The sequence below is a fragment of the Budorcas taxicolor genome, chromosome 11 (genome assembly GCF_023091745.1).
Source record: "Budorcas taxicolor isolate Tak-1 chromosome 11, Takin1.1, whole genome shotgun sequence".
NCBI classification, from domain to species: domain Eukaryota; kingdom Metazoa; phylum Chordata; class Mammalia; order Artiodactyla; family Bovidae; genus Budorcas; species Budorcas taxicolor.
The window spans coordinates 158,636,057-158,654,468 of NC_068920.1; the positions used below are offsets into that span (position 1 = coordinate 158,636,057).

The window sequence follows — 18,412 nt, forward strand, 5'->3', positions numbered from 1 at the left end:
TCCCCTAGAAGGAGGGCGCAGTGCGGTAGCGTGTCGCCTCCTCTTCCCCTTCCCGCCTGTGAGGCCCACGACGCGACCAGAGCCCAGGCAACATGCACACGGAGGATGGTTTATTATTGGTCACTGGCTAGAGAGCAAGCAGACAGGCGGAGTAAAAAGATCCGTTAAAAAGTGAGTGTGGAGAGTGCAGGCGGCAGCCACCAGACTTGGCTCTAGCAATAGGGCTGGGAGGGGAGGGCCGCTCCAGCCAGGCTCCCCTCCGCTGCAGCGCATCCCTGGGGGACTGCACCCCTGTCCCCGGCCCGCCACAGACCTGCCTGCCTGCCTACCTCGCCTCCTTTGCTGCTTTTGGCAACTAAAAGGCAGGTACTCTTCTCTGGCCAAGGGTGCGCCCCAGGGCATCCTCAGCCCGTCTTGCACTGACCCCCTCCATGGGCCGGGGCACTGAACGCAGCTGCTGCAGCCAGGCCTGCCCTCCTGAACAGGAGCCAGAGGGCTGGGGGGCTCAGGGACGCAGGCAGGGGTGGGGGGGCTCCAGAAACAGGTCAGAAGCAGGCCGGGAGAGGAGCCGGGATCATTCAGCCTCTGGGGCCCCTCGCAGCTGGACGGCCAAGGGGCAGGATGGGGCTGGGGTGAGCCTCCCCACGCTGAGCAGCTGGGTCACCAACAGACACGAGGCGGGGCTGCACCCATTCCCCGCGCCCAGGGCAGAGGGCAGGGCCTGGGGGAGGGGGCCTGCTCAGCTGAGCAGTTCCAAGTAGGTGACGGGGACCTTGCCCTTCTTGTTGCCTCTCTCGCCAATGAGCCAGTCGGGGTCCATGCCAGGCAGGCTATAGACAGTGATGAGCTGAAGGGGATGACAGAGGAGGAGGGTCATGCCCCGGCTACACAGGGGGCCCTGTGCCTCCAGTGGTGGGCACCCTCTGAGCTGCTCTATGGAGATGGATCAGAGAGCCTGCCTCTTCAGAGCTGGACCTGCCTCTGTCCCCCCACCCCCCAGACCCCTCAGAGGCGGGGAGCCCATGATGCAGGGTCCTCAGACCCCATGCCCCCAGCTCCGGTGCCTTGGCCCCCTAAGCCAGCCTGTGCCCCGCGACCGCCAACCCGTCCCTGTGGCTTCCAGGCCCACCTCATCGGCGAGCAGGGCCAGCTCGCTGCTGTCTGCTGCCTCGTAGTCATAGAGAACGCGGGCTTTCCGGGTTCCGCTGGCCGGTGGGGCCACCTCCTCCAGGCGGAGAGCAGCCTCCCCTGGAGGGGCCAGGTCGGCCACAGAGGGCCCCATGGGCATCGTGGCTGCGGCGGTGGTGGGCGAGGTACTGCTGAGGGCTGGGGAGGTGGGCTCGGTGGTGCCCACGAAGGTGCCTGGGAATCTGGAGAGGAGAGTCGGGGGGGCCTGTCTCAGCAGCCCGGAGCCACCCTCTTGTTGGGGGGAGGTGCCCACATGCCCCACAAAACACCGGTCACGCCCATGGCCGCGGAGGCAAGACCACCTCGCTACTTACATGGCTCCCTGGGAGCTGGCGGCGTGAAGAGGGAAACAAGGGGAAGTGAGACGCCCCTGCCGTCCCCACAACCCCCCACCCCACCCCAGAACCTGCACCCAAGGTCCCTAAGGCCAGCCACCCCTTACTGTCCTCCTGATGAAGTGCCCAGGCCCAGAGGCGAGGGTGATGCCCCACCACGGTCAGCAGCCCTCCACCCCACCCTGGGTGTCAACGGGGGCTTTCTGAGCTCGGGGGAGCTGGGAGCCAGGGGTCCCCGGTGGGCACCTGCCCAGCTGCTTCTGGAGGTCCAGCATGTGGCGGTAGCACTGGGCATAGTACGTGGTCTGAGACTCGACGAACTCATGCAGGCAGCGAAGGTGGTTCACCTGCAGGGAAGAGGCAGTGGCTGACCCGGCGCCCGCGGGCGGACGAAGCGGCCCACTCCCCACCCCGTGCTCTACAGACCCTGGCATCCAGCATTTTCTGCCCAGGCCTCTTGCTCTCTGCGGGGGAGGGGGCCATACCCCCTGCTTTGGGACCTTTAGGACTGTGGGCTCTGCCCCACCCAGGTTCACTAGCTGCCTCAACGTGATCTTAAGAGTCGTGGTGTCCGACACATGGGTGGCAAAGACGACGGGACGAAAGAAAGAGGAAACAGGACAGGACTCACATGGGTGCTGCTGATCCCCTCCAGCAGGAGCCGGGTCACTTCCGCCTGGCGGTCAAACTCCGTCTGGGCCACTCGGAGCTCCTGCTCAGCCTAGGAAGGGCCAGGGATGAGCACGAGGACAAGAATGGCCCCCAGCCGGCCTCCCACCAGACTCCTCCCGCCCCCGGAGCCGCCCGGGAGCTGTCTCCTCTTCCCTTCTGTGGTAGATGGACTTCCCCACACCCCCACCCCAGGATGCAGACTTTGGGGCAGGGGTTCACCTCTCATCCCTGACTTCAGGCCTGGGGCCCTGACCTCCTGGAGAAGCCTTAGCCCAGCCTGGGAACCCCCCAGAGGAGGCCAGTTGCTGGGTGGGCAGACAGAGCCTCGGGTGCCCTCCTTGGCCTTTCACACTCATGCATTTGTCCATCTGAGGCCACCACCCAGCAGGGACAAATTTAACCAACAGTTGCTTTGGCCTCCGGAGGGCCCACGGTGTGCTGCAGGGCGGAGGGAAGTGACCGCCCCTTACCATGGCCCCAGCAGCTGCAGGGCAGAGCTCAGAACTAGACGCAGACCTGCCCCCGATGACAGCAGGCGAGCCTGGACTCCCATTCCCCACCCCATTTCTTCCCTGAGCCCCGACTCACCTTGTCCACCTCATCATTCCAGAGCTGCAGAGACCACAACAGGACCGGTCAGCAGGGGAGGGAGGGGGCAGTGGTCAGCAGGGGAGGGGAAGGGAGGTGGGGGATGGCTGTACCCCAGAGCCCGGGCCCCTGCCCCAGCTCCCAAGACCCCCCCCCTGCAACCTCTTCCTACCCCCCACACTTCCCAATGTCCTCCCCACAATCCCACCAGGAGCTGAGGCTGGGGGGAGGCCTGGTGTGAGAGGGAGGGGGGCCCTGACGTCACAGTCCATCCAGTCCCACATGCCACATGCGGGGAGGGGGGACAGCCAGCTGGGAAGTCCTGCTTGGGTTTCTCCTACAGGCAAGCCCCCAGGCTCGGACTGGGGTCTCCAGGGAGACCGAGCGTCCCCCACCCCACCCTGACACTCTGCTGAGGCTGCTGGGCTGGGAGGCAGGACCGTGTGACCCTAGACCAGTCACTGAACCTTTCCGTCCTTCGGCAGAGAAAGGCAGCCTCGTGCCAGAGTCAGACTGGGGTTCAAAGGCACAAGAAAAAAACAGGGCCGTCTCCACCCTCCTGGATAGTCCTCCTTCCACTCGGCCCAGGAAGGGGGGCGGCAATTGTCCTCCAGAGTCTAAAGAAGAAAGACCCCCCTCCCCCCACCATGGCTTAGGAGGCCCGTTCCTCCGGCCCGCTGCTACCCTAACACGGGGCCTGGGGGGCACAGAGAGCAAAACCCAGGCCAGCCTGGCTGGGACGGAGGCGTCCCCACCCCAGCACCGTTCGGCAGATTGCACAACACACGAAGTGACCTCCACGTGAACACACGTGGGCGAGCCAGCCATAGGGGGCCAGGGCACTACAGGGCGGTTAACGCCCCCAGGGGACAAGGGACCGCGCACACACACACACACACGGCAACATGCTTATGACAGATGGAGAAGCCCGCGGGGAGGCGGGTGGTGCAGAGGATGTCACCCATGGGGAAAGGAGGGACAGAGAGGCAGAGAAAGGCCCAGCACTGGTTTCGACAGGCATGACGGGACAGGTGTCCTCTGCCTATTTCCCCAACTAAACAGTAAACACCAAGATCTCAACAAGCTGTAGGAAAAAAAGATACCAGACATTCAAAGTCCTCCTGACCCCGCCCCGCCCCGCCCAGCCCACCCTCTTAAATCCCAGTCCCACCTGCCCACCCACCCACCACTGCCTTCATGTTCAGCTTCGGAGGGGCCAGCTCGGGACACGCCCGTTCCCCCACCTCGGGGGTCTCGTTCCCCCACCTTGGGGGCCTCACCCCGGGCTGCTCTTCCCTTACCCCCTCCCCGCCGGGTCTACCTTCCCACGGGGCCCTGCTCCATCTCAAGGCCTCTGGGCGCCTCCCTGACACCTAGCCGATGTGCTCTGGGGGCCGCTGGACGGACAGCGTTGTCCCCGAGTCCTGTCCAAGGGTCTGTGACCTCCCGGCAGGCCAGGCTGGGACCTCTTTCCTGTCCTCCGGGTGCAGGGGGCACCTGGCTCTCAGAGGTGGGTGCTGAGTAGGGGTGGGTGGACTCTCGGGTCCCCCGGAGTCCACCAGGCTGCGTGGGGCAGCGGGCCAGGCTCACCTTCAGCGTTGGGCAGAGAGGGGCAAGGGCACAGGGCCCAGGCGGCCCCTGCCTGACCCTCTGCCTCCTGTTCTCCTGACTGGCATCAGGCCCCGGGTGCTGGGGATGGGGGCAGGGAGGGGGGGGCCGGGGCGCGGGCGGGGGCGCTTACCGCGGAGGCGCTGGCCGAGAGAATGTAATTACGCGGTCTAGTCTCCTGAAAGTCAGGCACCGTCTGGCGGGGAACAGAGTTCACGGGGGAGGGGGGAGTCATGTGGGGCAGGGGCCAGGCCGGGAGGCCGCCCTAGAGTCTCCCCCAGGGAGATGCCAGGAGCACCCCCACCCTGACCCCATGGACAGGAGGCTACGGACAGATAACACGGACCTCCTTCTCCCCACGCCAACCACCTGCACAGGAGGCAGGCTGAGTGAGGGTCTCAGTGGGTGGGGACAAAGACCAAGAGGGTGGACACACTGGGGAGCCCGGGAGAACAGATGCCGACGAGGGGACAGCCTGGAACCTCGGGCAGGACACAGACCCATCCGCCCCCGGTGGTCCGCAGGCCTGTCTTCCCTGGGCCAGCCTCATCTCACTCAGAGGCCCCAGTTAGACCCACCATTCTCCAAGTAGAGCCCGCCCCTACCCCACCCAGCTCGCTCCATCCACACCTCCGCACACACCCCATCATCTCTCCTTCCTGCAGCAAGAACCAGGCCCCTCCCCCGACACGAGGATGGACAGATGGATGCATGGATGGACAGAGTGACAGGCGGTTGACATTTGCAAAAAGCTGACTCAACAGGCTCCAACGCCTGGCGTCCCCCCAGACCAGAGGCTACACATGGTGGAGGCCCCGGTGGGAGACCAGCTGCTTTGCAAAAGGCCCGGAGGATGGCCCTCCCTGGCCCGGCCGGCCCAGCCCGGCCCGGCCCCATGGGGCCCGAGGCCAAGGTGGGCAAACCAGAAGCGGCACAGCACGTGGGACAGGTATACTCACATCTCCCTCACACTGAGCCAAGTTACCCAAAGCAGAACGGCAAGGAACAAAAACAAAGAGTTAGTGAGTCCACAGCGCAGGCAGGCGGGAGTCCTGACTGGAGTGTGGCTGCTGAGGGGTGGCGGGTAGGTGGGGCGGGGGGTGCCCTGCTGGGCTGGAGCCCCCTGGGATGCTGTACCAGGGCCCAGCTTGGGAGGGGGCGTCCGGCTAAAAGCCACAAACTCGGGGCTGGTCTGGGCCAACCAGCTAGACCGGAGGTTGTGCCGCTCCGGTGATGAAGGAAGCGCTCCCTGGCCTGGCAGACAGAGGAAGTCCTGTCCTAGCCAAGGGACTCCAGACAGCTGTCCGGCCCTGAGGGGTGGGGAGCCTGTCCCGCCAAGGTGGGCTCAGGCAGCCACAGCTCATCCTACCTAAGCCCAACCCGACACTGGTGGCTAAGGCCCTGCCTCCAGTCTGGACTCCACACACCCAGGTGAGGCGCCACAGCTCTTGCCAGGGGCACCGACCAGGCTCCGTGGCCCCCAGGGGCCACACAAAGGGAGGGGAATGCGAGGAGGGCCAGGGGCTATAACTAACTCTCGGGCAGCGGGGGGACCTGGCTTTCCCTGGCCGAGGGCCGCGCCGGGCGCAGGTGCCAGTGTCCCTGGTGTGTTCTAGACCTGACCGTGGGAGTTCCCACCTCGGGGTGTGAGGCGGCCTTGCAGCTGCTGCACCCCGAGCAGCCCGGGCCCCTGGGGCCCAGCTCTCCCAAACCCTGGCCTCGCCCTGGTCACCGTGTGCCACGTTCCATCCCATCGGCCTGGCTGAGCAGAAGGGGAGCCAAGATAGCCCCGGCTCCATCCAGCGACGTGGGGCTCCCTGAAGGGCCCCAAGACCTGCCCCTGGGCGGGCGAGCAGCCCAGCTCTGGGACCTCCACACCAGCGCAATGGAGCCTGAGGACAGGACGGGGCGCCCGGGGAACAGCGCTGGAGCGGTGGCGAAGGGGGGGGCGCGGTTAGTAGCAGAGCCATGCCCGGGCAGAGCCGGGAACAGAGCTGAGCATCCAGGGAGGGCAGCGCGGGGGGCATGCGAGAAGCCAACTGGCTGTCTATCTGGGGAGGCTGCGGGCTGCCCTGAGCTCAGGTGAGGGTGCCGTGGGTCTACCCACCACCCGCTCCTCAGCCCAGTGTCTGCCCTGGGAACCCAGAGCTCTGGGTCGGCAGGGTTCCGTCAGGGGTGGGAGCAGACGGGCATGACCTGACGTGGTCTGCCCCGAGCAGTGCCCCCCAGCCAGGCTTTGACGGGGAGGGAGGTCATGCCAAACACCACGAGCCTCCACCCGGAGCCTCCGCCCGCTCCGGCCCAGCAGGACGCCTACCGTGGCTTTGGCTTCGGCAGCTTTGGCCTTCTTGAGCCGCGCTTTGGAGGCATCCAGGTCTAGACGCCGGTTCTGCAGGAGCCGCCTCTCCTTCTGTTGTGGGGCGGGGTTGGGGGGAATCAGGGACGTGAGCCCCACGGCTGCCATGGGAGACCCCCGGCCCCAGCGGGACCAGCCCATAGGACCATCTGGCCAAGATAGGGAAACTGAGGCCTGGACAGGCGAGGTCAAACACTCCAGGCCACTCGGTCCACAAGAGCCACGTCTGGGGAGGCCCTAAGGGTTGCGGGGTCCCGGGCTGGGTTCCGCGGCTCTGAGAAGAGGGCAGCCAGGGTCACCAGGAGGCATGCAGCCCCAGGCTCCTCACCGAAATCGTCTTCCAGTCCCCTTCCAGGAAGTTGCGCAGGGGCGTGAGGAAGTTGATGGAGGCCGTGTGGATGAAATCTCTCTCGGCCGCTCCCAGGCGCTTTTCCGCTTCCGCCACCTTGATCAGCGTCTTCCCTGAGAAGCAGAGTCGGGGGTGAGGAGGCAGGCTGAACTCCGCTCTGGCTCCCAGGAGGGAGGAGAGAGCTCTGAGAGAGATGTTCTGAGAGGCAAGAGCAGAAATGACTGGCCTGGGAAAATGGGAGAAAATCTGTATATCCACATACCCATTGACCAGTAAATACTGGGACCCCCCAAAACCAGAACACTCTCAGCCATTAGAAAGAAGGGGGCTGGGACTTGCAGAATAACAGAGGGAGGGGCTCAGCAAACCCTCCCCCCAGGAAGGACACAGGGCCTTCCCTGGGGGCCCAATGGCTAAGACTCCTCTTCCACTGCAGGGGCCGCAGGTTTGGTCCTACGCAGTATGGCAAAAAACAAAAACTTACCTATTTATCTATCTCCTTCAAAAACAAAACAAAACTGGACACAGTTGTCAAAAGCAATCATTTCTGGACTCTGGAAATTGACCAAAGGCAAGTAACAAATTGAGAAGCATTTACTCCAGAACTACAGGACCTTGGTAAGAACCATGGAGATGGTGGCTTTTTAGCCTGGATGTGCTCCCCTCTCTCCAAGCTCTGTGGTGTGCCCCTCTATCAGGGTGGGGTAAGCCCTGAAGCTGCTGGAGGGGGAGGACTTGATTTTGGCTGGAACACAGAAAAACCCACAAGACATGGTCATAAGCAGTAATGATCTTAATGGCAAATAATCAGGAAAGGCCAACATCACAGCTAACATGAAGCTGCAGGACTGGCTGGAATAAGCAGCAGACCTGCCAGAAATTTAACAGGAGATCTGGGAGATGAGACGGCCACAGTGAGCCTTGATACACTCCAGACAGCTCTGCTGGTCTAGAAGGCCGTGCCTGTGTGTAGCATGCATGGGAGGCACAGGAGAGAGCCCAGCTACCAAATCATTCTTGGCTAGTGGGAGGCTTTGCACATTCACGAAGTAAAAGCTAGGCACACATATAAACTGCCTGAACTTGAGTGTGTTCCCCAGCCCACTCATAAATTCATCAGCAAAGCCTTAATTGTGCAAGATGTCTAAGCATGACTTCTGATGAATCATTAGCTGACCACCAACATATGCTGACCTGGAAGCAACCCTTAGGAAGCTAGGCTTAAAAGTAAAAAGAATAAGTAGAAAAATAAGCAGAGACATCAGTAGCTGCATGCAGCAAAGAACACAGACTCGAAACAATTAGCTCAGGTACGTCTCTAAAGAAACAAACAGCACTAATAACCCAGGAAGAATTACAAGACATGCAAAGAAATAGGAAAGCACAGTCAATACACAGGGAAAGAAAAGCAATCAACAGACACTATCTCCTAGCAGGCCCAGATATTAGATTTAGCAGACAAAGACTTCTAAGCAGCTATTACAAATAAGTGGAAAAGAAAAAACAAAAACCACCAAAACCATAATGGTAGGGAGGGACGAATTCTGGTACAGGATAAAACTACTGTATATGAAATAGATAAGCAACAGCATATACCACACAGCACAGGGAATCACAGCCATTACTTTGTAAGAACCTATAATGGAATATAATCTGCAAAAATACTGAATCACTACGCCATATACCAGAAACAAACACATATTAAAATCAACTATACTTCTATCAAAAAATAAAAAATAGAACCATGGTTAAAGATTTAAGATTAATACAACACTGTAAAGCAATCATCCTCCAATTAAAAATTTTTTAAAGAGATTTAAGTATGATGACAAAGACTTCTCAAATAAGAAATGTCAATAAAGAGATTAAAATTTTAAAAAAGTGAAGATTCTAGAGTTGAAAAGTTTAACAACTGATATGAAAAAAAAAAATCACTAGAAGGGTTCAACAGCAGATTTGAACTGACTTCTTATCAGACACAAGGGAGGTCAGATAGTGAGAGAATATACTCAAAGTGATGAAAGGAAAAAACTCTCATCCAAGAATTCTATACACCACAAAACTGCCCTCCAAAAGTGAACATAAAGACATTCCCAGTTAGACAAAGGCTACAAGAATTCACTGCTGGCAGACCTGCCACGGAAGAAATACTTCACATACAAGTGAGACGACACTCGAGGGTAGTGTGAATCCACATAAAGGGATACAGAGCTGCAGTAAAGGTGACTAGACAGACACACACAAAAGACGGTGTGTTTTTTCCTCTTTTCTTAACTGACTTAAAAGACAATTGCATAAAACAGTAATTATAAAACTGTATTGTTGAGAAATAGTATGTATGACAATGTGAGCACAGAGGAAGAGGGAGGGAAGGGAGTTATCCTGGAGCAAAGCTTCTATATTTTACTGGAATTCAGTTAGCATTACTCTCAAGTAGACTGTGTTAAGTTAAAGTGCATGTTGTGATTCAAGTTTTAAAACCACTAAGAAAAATGTTTTAAGTTAAAGAAAAAAAGGAGCAAAGAAATCAGAATGTTACACTGGAAAATATCTTTTTAACTCAAAAGAAGTCAGTGAAAGAGGATCAAACAAAAAAGACCTGAGATACAGGGAGAATAGTAACAAAACAGCAATCCAGATGTACAAACAGCTCATGAGGTGTAACATCATCAAAACCAACAACCCAGTGAAAAATGGGCAGATTTAAACAGACACATCGATTAAGACATACAGATGGCCAAAAGACACACAGAAAGATGATCACCATTGCAATTATTAGAGAAATGCAAATCAAAACTACAGTGAGGTATGAACTCACACCAGTCAGAATGGCCATCATCAAAAATCTACAAATAATAAATGCTGGAGAGGGTGTGGAGAAAAAGGGACCCTCCTACACTGCTGGTGGGAATGTAAGCTGGCACAGCCACTCTGGAGGACAGTATGGAGGCGCCCTCAGAAAGTAAAAACAGAGCTACCATATGATCCTGCAATCCCACTCCTGGGCATGTATATACTTGGAGAAAACAGAAAAGCTGCCTGCACCCCGATGTTCATCGTGGCACTGTTTACAGCAGCCAAGACATGGAAGCAACCTAAATGTCTGTCAAGGGACGAATGGATAAAAAGATGTGATAAATATATACAATGGAACATCACTCAGCCATAAAAAAAAAAAAAAGAATGAAATAATGCCATTTGTTGCAACATGGATGGACCCAGAGATTGTCATACTGGGCAGAGAAAGACAAGTGTCATGATACCACACCAATGTGGAATCTTAAAAAATGATACAAATTAACTTCTAAAACAGAAACAGACTTCACAAACATAGAAAACAAACATGGTTACCAAAGGAGAAACTGGGACGTGTGTGTGGGGGGGGAATGAGGGGGTAAATTAGGTTGGGATTAACACATACGCACTACTACTTATAAAACAGATAACCAGCAAGGCCAGCTGTAGTGCACAGGGAACTATACTCAATATTTTGGAATAACCCAAAGTGAAAAGACTTTGAAAAGGAGCATGTATCTGTGTATATGACAGCATCACTGCACTGTATACCTGAAGCTAACACAGCACTGTAGGTCAACTGCATTCTAATTCAGAATTAATTAATTAAAAATTTTAAAATAAACCGGATTGAGGGATGTTTGTACAATTCCGTAAATATACTAAAAATCACCAAATCACACACTTAAAGCAAGTGCGCTTTACAGTACATAAATTGTACCTCAATAAAACTTCAATAAAAAGCAAAGACTGAAGCGGCTCTTTTAAGTGCTATTGTGAACAGATAATCCGTAAAGCAACACAAGTTTAAAAATCAGGTTGTGGAATCGCACACATAAGATAATACGATCCTATTAAAAAATGCACACAAACCAAAAGTGGGTAAAGGAGGCTCTTTTTTTGGGGGGGGGGGGGCGTGCCATGTGGTCTGCAGGGTCTTAGTTCCCTGACCAGGGACGGAACCCAGGCCCACTGCACTGGAAGTATGGAGTCTTAGCCACTGGACCACCAGGGAAGTCCCAGGAGGCTTCTATTTTTCACCGTTGTCAGCTCTGTTGACTGAGGTATTTGCAAGGAGGATGAATCCAGGCAGCACATGTGTAAATACAAGACCAGAGAAAGGGAGGAAAGGAGGGAGGGAGGTCAGGGCCAGAGACTGGGGCCCGCCCGGCCGCAGGGACCGGCTCACCGTAGGGGGTGGTGGGCCCCAGCTCACTGGCCGCCTCGGCCATGTACTGCGCCAGCAGCTCCCCATTGGTGACCCGCGAGGGCACCTTCCTGTCCAGCTTCTCATACAGGAACTCCTCCACTCGGGCGCCTGTGGGAGAGAGCAGCTTAAGCCACGGGGCCCTTCTGGAGGAGCCCAAGGCCAGTCCAACACTGGTGACTCGCAGGACATTCTCGTGCTGATTCCCCACCCTGTGAGACGGGCTCTTGACCCTGTGAAACCCCTCACGAGGAAGGAGAAGCCACGGCCCAGAGACGTGAAGTACCTGCCTGAGGTCACCCAGCTGCGGTGGCGGGCCTTCCACGTCCCCCTCCTTAGAATATGGACTCACAGAGCGTGACACACACGGGGCGCTAGTGGTGAAGAACCCGCCTGCCAATGCAGGAGACCTAAGAACCACAGGTTCGATCCCTGGGTGTGGAAGATCCCCCCGAGGAGGGCATGGCAATCCACTCCAGGATTCTTGCCTGGAGACCCCCCCCCGGACAGAAGAGCCTGGTGGGCTACAGTCCACAGGGTCCAAAGAGTCAGACATGACTGAGCGACTTAGCATGCGTGCACACACCACATGTGCGAACAGTGCTCTGGCCAGACCCAGGAAGCTCTGAGCACACCGTCTTAGCTAAGAGCAGATATACAGGCAGACGCGTCTCCAGACCCCAGGACAGGTTCCCCTGCAGCTGCGGGGCCTGCCCTGTGCTCTCGTGCGACCCTGGACGGGCCTTCGTCCCTGACCCTCAATGCCTGCTCCCCAGTGACTGGTCTCCCGTTTCTCCTGCCTCTTTTCCCAGGGATGTTTTAGTTTCCAGGCTTCAACTCCTCGGTGCAAAACTTGCATTTCCACGTCCCAGAGAATGAGTGCATTGTGGAGCCCAACACCCAGACTGCTGTTTTTAATGGGGACCACTCCCCCTTCCCATGCCACCGACAGCAGCCTGAAGCCCCAAGAGTCTAACCCAAGTCCCGCCTGCTGCCCAGGCCCGCCTGCACAGCCTCAGCAGCTGGGCCCCTGCCCGCGGCGCCCCGCCCCTTGGCCAGGGCTGGCCCGTGTCCACTTACTGGGGTTGGGCTGCAGCAGCACCTCTGTCTGCCTCAAGATCTTCTCGGTCCAGTTCTTGGTGCTGTCTGCCCGGGCCAGGAGGCTCTCAAAGTGGGCGTCAAGCTCGGTCTTCTCGGCCTGGCCGAATTTCTCCTCTGTGAACTGCGGGCAGAGGGTGGGGGGGGGGGGAGCACCCAGGGGTGGAAGACTCAGCAGAGGGGAGGGGAGGACCAGCCCTGCCCCACCCATCTACCCCTCCTGCCTGGCTGGAACTCAGGCCCTCTGGTCCAGGAACCAGTCTAGCCCATCCCCGACCAAACTGCAACCCTGCCCTGGGCCTCAGCTTGCTCCTCTGTGACATGGGATGGTTGGGCCAGAGCCGGCGGATCCCAGTTTGTTTCAGAAATCCAATGAAAGATACAGACACCCCCTACCCCCCAAATGCACACCTGTACAAAATCAAACACAACTTAAGGAGCAGCTGGTAGACCATCACTGAGGGTCCTCCCAGCCTGACTCTGGAGAAAAGCACTTGGTAACGAGCGCTCAGGGACACAAGGGGCACAGAGCAAGGTCTGGGGTGATCAGCAGGCACCAGGGCAGCTGGGAGCCCCGGGGAAGGGGTCCTGGGGGAGTGAGTGGGAAGAACCCAGGTTCCAGAACCAGAGGAACATGATTCAAGTCTCAGTTCTGATGAGCAGTGTGACCTGGGCCAAGTGGCTTTGTCTCTCTGAGCATCAATTTCTGAAGCTGAAAATGGGAATAATAAGGAATAGCATCTCCCTCGTAGGTTGTGAGAAGGCAATAAAAAAGATGTGGGTAAGATATGAAGGCCAGGATCTGGCAGGGAGTTCGGTGCCCAGTGTAAGGGCTGATGCTATAAAGATCTGATGGGAAGGGAGAGGGGTGGGATGGAGGATGCCTCTGCTGACTGGCATGGTACATGGGGAGCAGTGCCAACTCATCCGAGCCAACTGCTGGGCACGCCCAGGCCCAGGAAGCTCGGCAGCCCTGCCCTGAAGCCAGGGAGAGACCAGGATGTCACAGGGTCCCCCTTCCGAGCTGGCTGAGGCCATGGGGGCCACATAGAACAGCTAGAAACCAGCCCAGGTCCTGGCCCTTCTGATCTCAAAGGCCCTGTCCAGCCGTGGTGGGTGGTGGTCAGAGACAAACCACACAGGAGCAAGATCAGCTCTGACAACAACAGACAGTGCTGACCCGGCGCTCAGCACGGGCAAGTTTCCCATTTCACAGAAGGGGCCACCGAGGCCAGGCAAGAGGCAGGCTGCACTGGAGTCAGGGTCGTCATAGGCTGGGGGTCTGGAGGCCCTTCTCAGATGATCTGGCAGCCCTGAGTCACCCAGAGGCGAAGGACAGCTCCAGCTGCAAGGAGCGGGAGGCCCCACCGGCTTCAGGCCGCTCCAGCTCAGCAGCCATCAATTATGCATGGGGGCTTGGGTTTCTCTCTGCAGGGCTAGGTGGGCAGGGGTCAGAACCTACGGCTCCCTACGTGGCTCCCTCCCTGCTCTCCTGACTCTTCTTCCTCACTTTCCACAAACCGGGGCCTCCCAGAGCTGGGCCCTGAACAGGCCTGCCCTCACCCAGCCTCTTTGAGGGTGGGGGTGGCGCTAGCCCCATTTTCCAGATGAGAAAACTGAGGCTCAGAGACAAAGTCACCTCTCTGGTCCTCAGTTTCCACCGGGGGTATGGTGATACCAGGAACCATCTCATAGAATATTCGGGAGGTGCTTAGTTCTATGGTCAGCACACAGCACAGGCCTGATAAATGTCAACTGGTGTCAACGTCGTCATCATCATCAATAAAAGATCTCCTGCAGGTCCCTCCTCAGCTCCCAGGAGCCACCTAGGGACGTCCTTACCCCGATGGGACCAGCCGCTCTGATTCCGGTGATGGTGTCACGCTCAGTATCTCCTCCCCTTCTTGCCACGGTTATGGGCAGCACTTCCCGCCTGGCCACCTGCCCCTCACACTACACATCCACCCACGTTCAGACTCCAACCAGGTTTTTCCAACGTCCTGGGCATCCCTCCCACGTCCACTGCTGCCTGCCCGGCTCGGATGAAAACAATGCTACAGCCTCCCTGGCTTTCATTATCGTCACTCCTGCCTCCGCTCCTAGTAATACAGTCAGTACTGCTGACAGCATTGGTACTAGCACTTCTGCTGCCCACTCCCCGCTCCCTGGCATCTTACCTGAATATGCTTTAGCTTTCCCTGCCTGGGTGCCCTTCGCTGAGCTGTTCCCATCACCGCGATCAACTCTGCAAACCCCTCCACAGTTCGGGGACTGAGAGACCACCCTAGGATCGCGCATGCAGAAGGGATCCAGCCTCCAGCTGCTTCTCCCAGGTTCTGTTCCTTACGGGGTGGGGATGAGGTGAGGCTCTTTCAAAGTGCCCTCGGTACCTGGAGGGGCTGAGCGCTTGCCCAGCATGTCCTTCCACCTGGCAAGGTGGCACCCACGCAGAGGAGCTGCCCAAACATCGATACTAAACCACCCTTCGTCCCCTCTGGCTGACTCCTACCCCAGGGCCGACTGGCCTGAGGGGGGTGGTCCCCCGAGTGGGCTCTCCTGCCCAGGTCACATTTCAAGCCCCTCTTTCTTCGGGCTGCCACCTGGCCCCATTCTTGCCAAGAGAAAGGGCCCAGGCTTCAGAGGCTTATGACTGCAGAGTCCGAGGCTGCTCCCTGCAAGATGGCAGCAGCAGGGGGTGGGCGGCTGGAGCCAGAGAAAGCCTCTATTTATAAAGCTCCCAGCTCCCTCCTCCGCCCTGGAGGCGGGGGGCCTGGACACTGGCTCCCATGCCAGTATGGGCGACCCAGTGGGCCTGCCCCGACCAGGCCACAGGGCCCAAGCCTCCCCACGCCCCAGGCTCTGCAGACCTGGCAGGATCGGGTGCTAGGGCCCCACAGTAGCCGGAAACTGGCAGATCAGGTTCTTCCCAGATGCGGGAGATAAAGTGGTTGCCATACCAACACAGGGGGCGAACTCCCCACCTTCTGGATGGATTGGGGCTGGCCAATGAGCTCCAGGCTGCAGGCATCCCCACTAAGGCTGGGGTCACCAGCAGGGCTGGGAATCCAGGGCAGCAAACCCTCTCTGGGGCACCCATCCTCAACGGGATGCTGTGCTTTCTAGTAAACATGGGCACGTGGGCTTCCAAGAGACGGTCTGGGGCTGGGCTCCTCCAGAGAACCAACCGCCACAGCAAGGACAAACGACAGGATCTGTTCCCGGGGCGCTGTGACTGGGCCAAGCCCCAAGCCTGTGGCCACCCTTGGAGGCAGACTTGGTGCCACTCCTGATGGACAGAAGGGCACGTGCAGGCTCCCAGAGAAGTGACTGGCCCAAGGTCACAGGCTGCACGGGTGCGATACTAGGCATGTTACAGCAAGAGTGACTTGCCTCTAGTGAGCACGTCCACACGGAGTGCCAGGCACATTCACATCCATGCTGGGAGGGAGGGGTTGCTGAGGCCATTTTCAAAAGACTGAAAAACTGAGGCCCCGAGAGGTGAAGCCCCCACCCTTCTCAAAGTCACAAGAGGGGGCATCCACGCCCACAGCTGACTCCCGGTCTTCACCGATAAGCTGCTTCAGTTTCTCTCCTTGCCCCCAGATGGATAGGACTTGTTCTAATCCTAGCGTCACCCAGCGTACAGCTCCCCAAGGAGGGCACGCAGCCAGACCCCAGCCCTCTCCTCATTCCCCTGGGGCTGGGGAAATACGAGGAAACAGGCCTGCCATGGAGCAGAGAGGAAATAATAACCCCAGCCCTCCTGGCTTCCGCACTGACTATCCAAGCATATAAAAGGGACCCGAGGGAATCAGTTCCAACAGCCCATTGTACAGGTGTGAAGACTGAGGCTCAGAGAAGGGCTCAGGGGCCTCGGGGCACAAGTCCTTGGGCCTGGAACTCAGGCCTCCAAACGCCGGCCAGGAGTCAGGGTCACTGCTGGCCAGTGGGAGGGTGGCAGGAGCCGCCTGGTGCCTTTTGCTCTCATCATCAGAAACCCCACCGGGGCGGGGCGGGCGCGAGGGCAGTGGGATAACTCGGTCCCGGCAGGTCGCAAAGGGGGAGGCTGACACCTCCCGCCCAGGCAGCGGAGCCGAGGCAGGCCCAGCTCACTCCTCGGCCCCCGGGCCAAGCAGAGGGTAGTACCGGGCAGTGCAGTCGGCCGCCCCGGGGCTCCTTCTCTCGACTGGGCAGCGTAGAAGAGAAGGAAGGCTGGTGGGGGGCTAGGGCGACCCGGGAAGGAGCGGCGGCCGCGAGGGCCTTGTCCCGCGGCCCCGGGCTCTGTTACAGGGGTGCCCGCCGGCCGCGCGGGGCCCAGGGCCAACGGCCTCCTCACCTGCACGGCCCGGGTGAAGAAGATGCCAGCGTCCGACGCCAGCTTCTTCATGTTGAAGTCCATGGCGCTCCTCAAGGCCGGTGCGTCCGGCCCGAGCGCCGCCCGGCAGTCCCCGGCCCGCCGCCGCCAGCCTTCCCCGCGCCCACCTGCTGCCGGGACTCCGGCCCTTAGCGCGCCCGCCCGTCCCAGCCGCCGCCGCCGCCGCCGCCGCAGCCGCTGCCTCCGCCCGAGCCTGCCCGAGCGCGCAGGGCGGGGCGCCGGCCGCGGGGGCGGAGCCTCCTGGGGGGCGGGGCGGGGCGGGGCGGCCGGGCTGGAGGGTGCTCGCGGCTGCCCCCCTGCGGCCGTCGGTGGGCCAGCATCTCTGGGTTACCGGTCCAGTGGCTCCTGGCCCATCGGTGCCTCTTCTCCTTTTTTTTTTTTTTTTAAAGACCCTGCTGCTGGGAAAGATTGAAGGCGGGAGGAGACGGGGACGACAGAGGATGAGATGGTTGGATGGCATCACCGAGTCGATGGACATGAGTTTGCGTAAACTCTGGGAGTTGGTGATGGACAGGGAAGCCTGGTGTGCTGCAGTCCATGGGGTCGCAGAGTCTGACGCAACTGAAATGAACTGAACTGAACTGACTCTCCTGTTGTTCATTCGCGCCCTCCTCGCCGGCTGGCCCCTCTGGCTCCCTATTTCTCGGCCTCTTTAGACCTGGACCTTTCTGTGCCACCACCACTAACCACCACCACCATCAGCTTGACCTCTCTAGCGCCCCTCCTCTTCTACTCCAACTTTAGTGACACTAAGGACCACCGCCAGGGAATGGCTGTTTGGCTTCAGATAACCCTCTGGTTGCTCAAAGTGTGTGCAGAGAGTTAACGAGGAGGGAAGGAGGAGAGAAAGGGAGGCTTCTGTTCAGCCTAGGTGGAGGAACCCTCCAGGCATGGACATAGTGCTGACCTTGAACCAGTTTCTCACAGACCAAGACAGGCAGAAGGATGGCCTGCACATATATTCCCTGCTCCCAAAGGGCTTGGAATAGGTTTATGACCTGTTTCCACCGCTCGCCTCTCTCTACCTCTAGACGTCATTTTCTTACACAGTGGAGAGCTCTGTTCCTGAGCCTGTACCCTTTCCTCTCTGGCTCTGTCTCCTGGATTCCTAGCTTTGTTTACGTCCCTGCACTCACACCAGTTCCCCATTCTCTACCCCAGTCTGTCTGTCCAGAGTGAGCTTCAAGTCACCTGGGGGATTATTTAAAAATCCTTGGTCCCACTCCCAGCCCTGGTTCTCTCCATACAGGTGTAGCCTGACAAGTAGAGTCTAGAAAAGCTTCCAGGTGATTTAAATGTGCACCCCAGGTTCAGAACCACTGATCTGTATATTATCTGCATGGACTTATCATCAGTGTTCATGTCACTCACACACCTGCAGTTCATCTCTGTTTCTTTGTGTGTTTCTATGTGTTCACTACGTATTTCTATTTGTATTGATCATTGACTTATTTATCAGTGTCTGTCTGTAGCTGACTGTATCATTCATTTAGCCAGCGTCCAGCCATATCGCCTTTCAACAGCTATAAATCAATATAGTAACTTGTTCATTCATTTGGTAACTACACTGAGCATGGTTAAAGAAAAAAAAAATCAGGATACTTGTTAAGGATGGCAAGGA

The 18,412-nt window shown here is 58.1% G+C and overlaps 1 protein-coding gene across 2 annotated transcripts; it reads right to left on the minus strand.

Annotated features, from left to right (window-relative positions):
• Positions 1-93: 93 nt before the first annotated feature.
• SH3GLB2 (SH3 domain containing GRB2 like, endophilin B2) lies at positions 94-16,928 on the minus strand. Of its 2 annotated transcripts, XM_052647665.1 has the most exons (12): positions 16,753-16,928; positions 12,399-12,540; positions 11,301-11,429; positions 7,076-7,209; positions 6,709-6,801; positions 4,525-4,587; positions 3,251-3,400; positions 2,784-2,807; positions 2,155-2,244; positions 1,770-1,870; positions 1,130-1,370; positions 94-847 (listed from the first exon to the last, which is right to left on the minus strand). In XM_052647665.1, the coding sequence occupies exons 1-12, from the start codon at positions 16,813-16,815 to the stop codon at positions 740-742; spliced, it is 1,338 nt and encodes a 445-aa protein (XP_052503625.1). In that variant the 5' UTR covers positions 16,816-16,928; the 3' UTR covers positions 94-739. The 2 variants fall into 2 exon arrangements, with proteins under 2 accessions (XP_052503625.1, XP_052503626.1); XM_052647666.1 differs by lacking the exon at positions 3,251-3,400.
• Between the last annotated feature and the right edge of the window lie 1,484 nt (positions 16,929-18,412).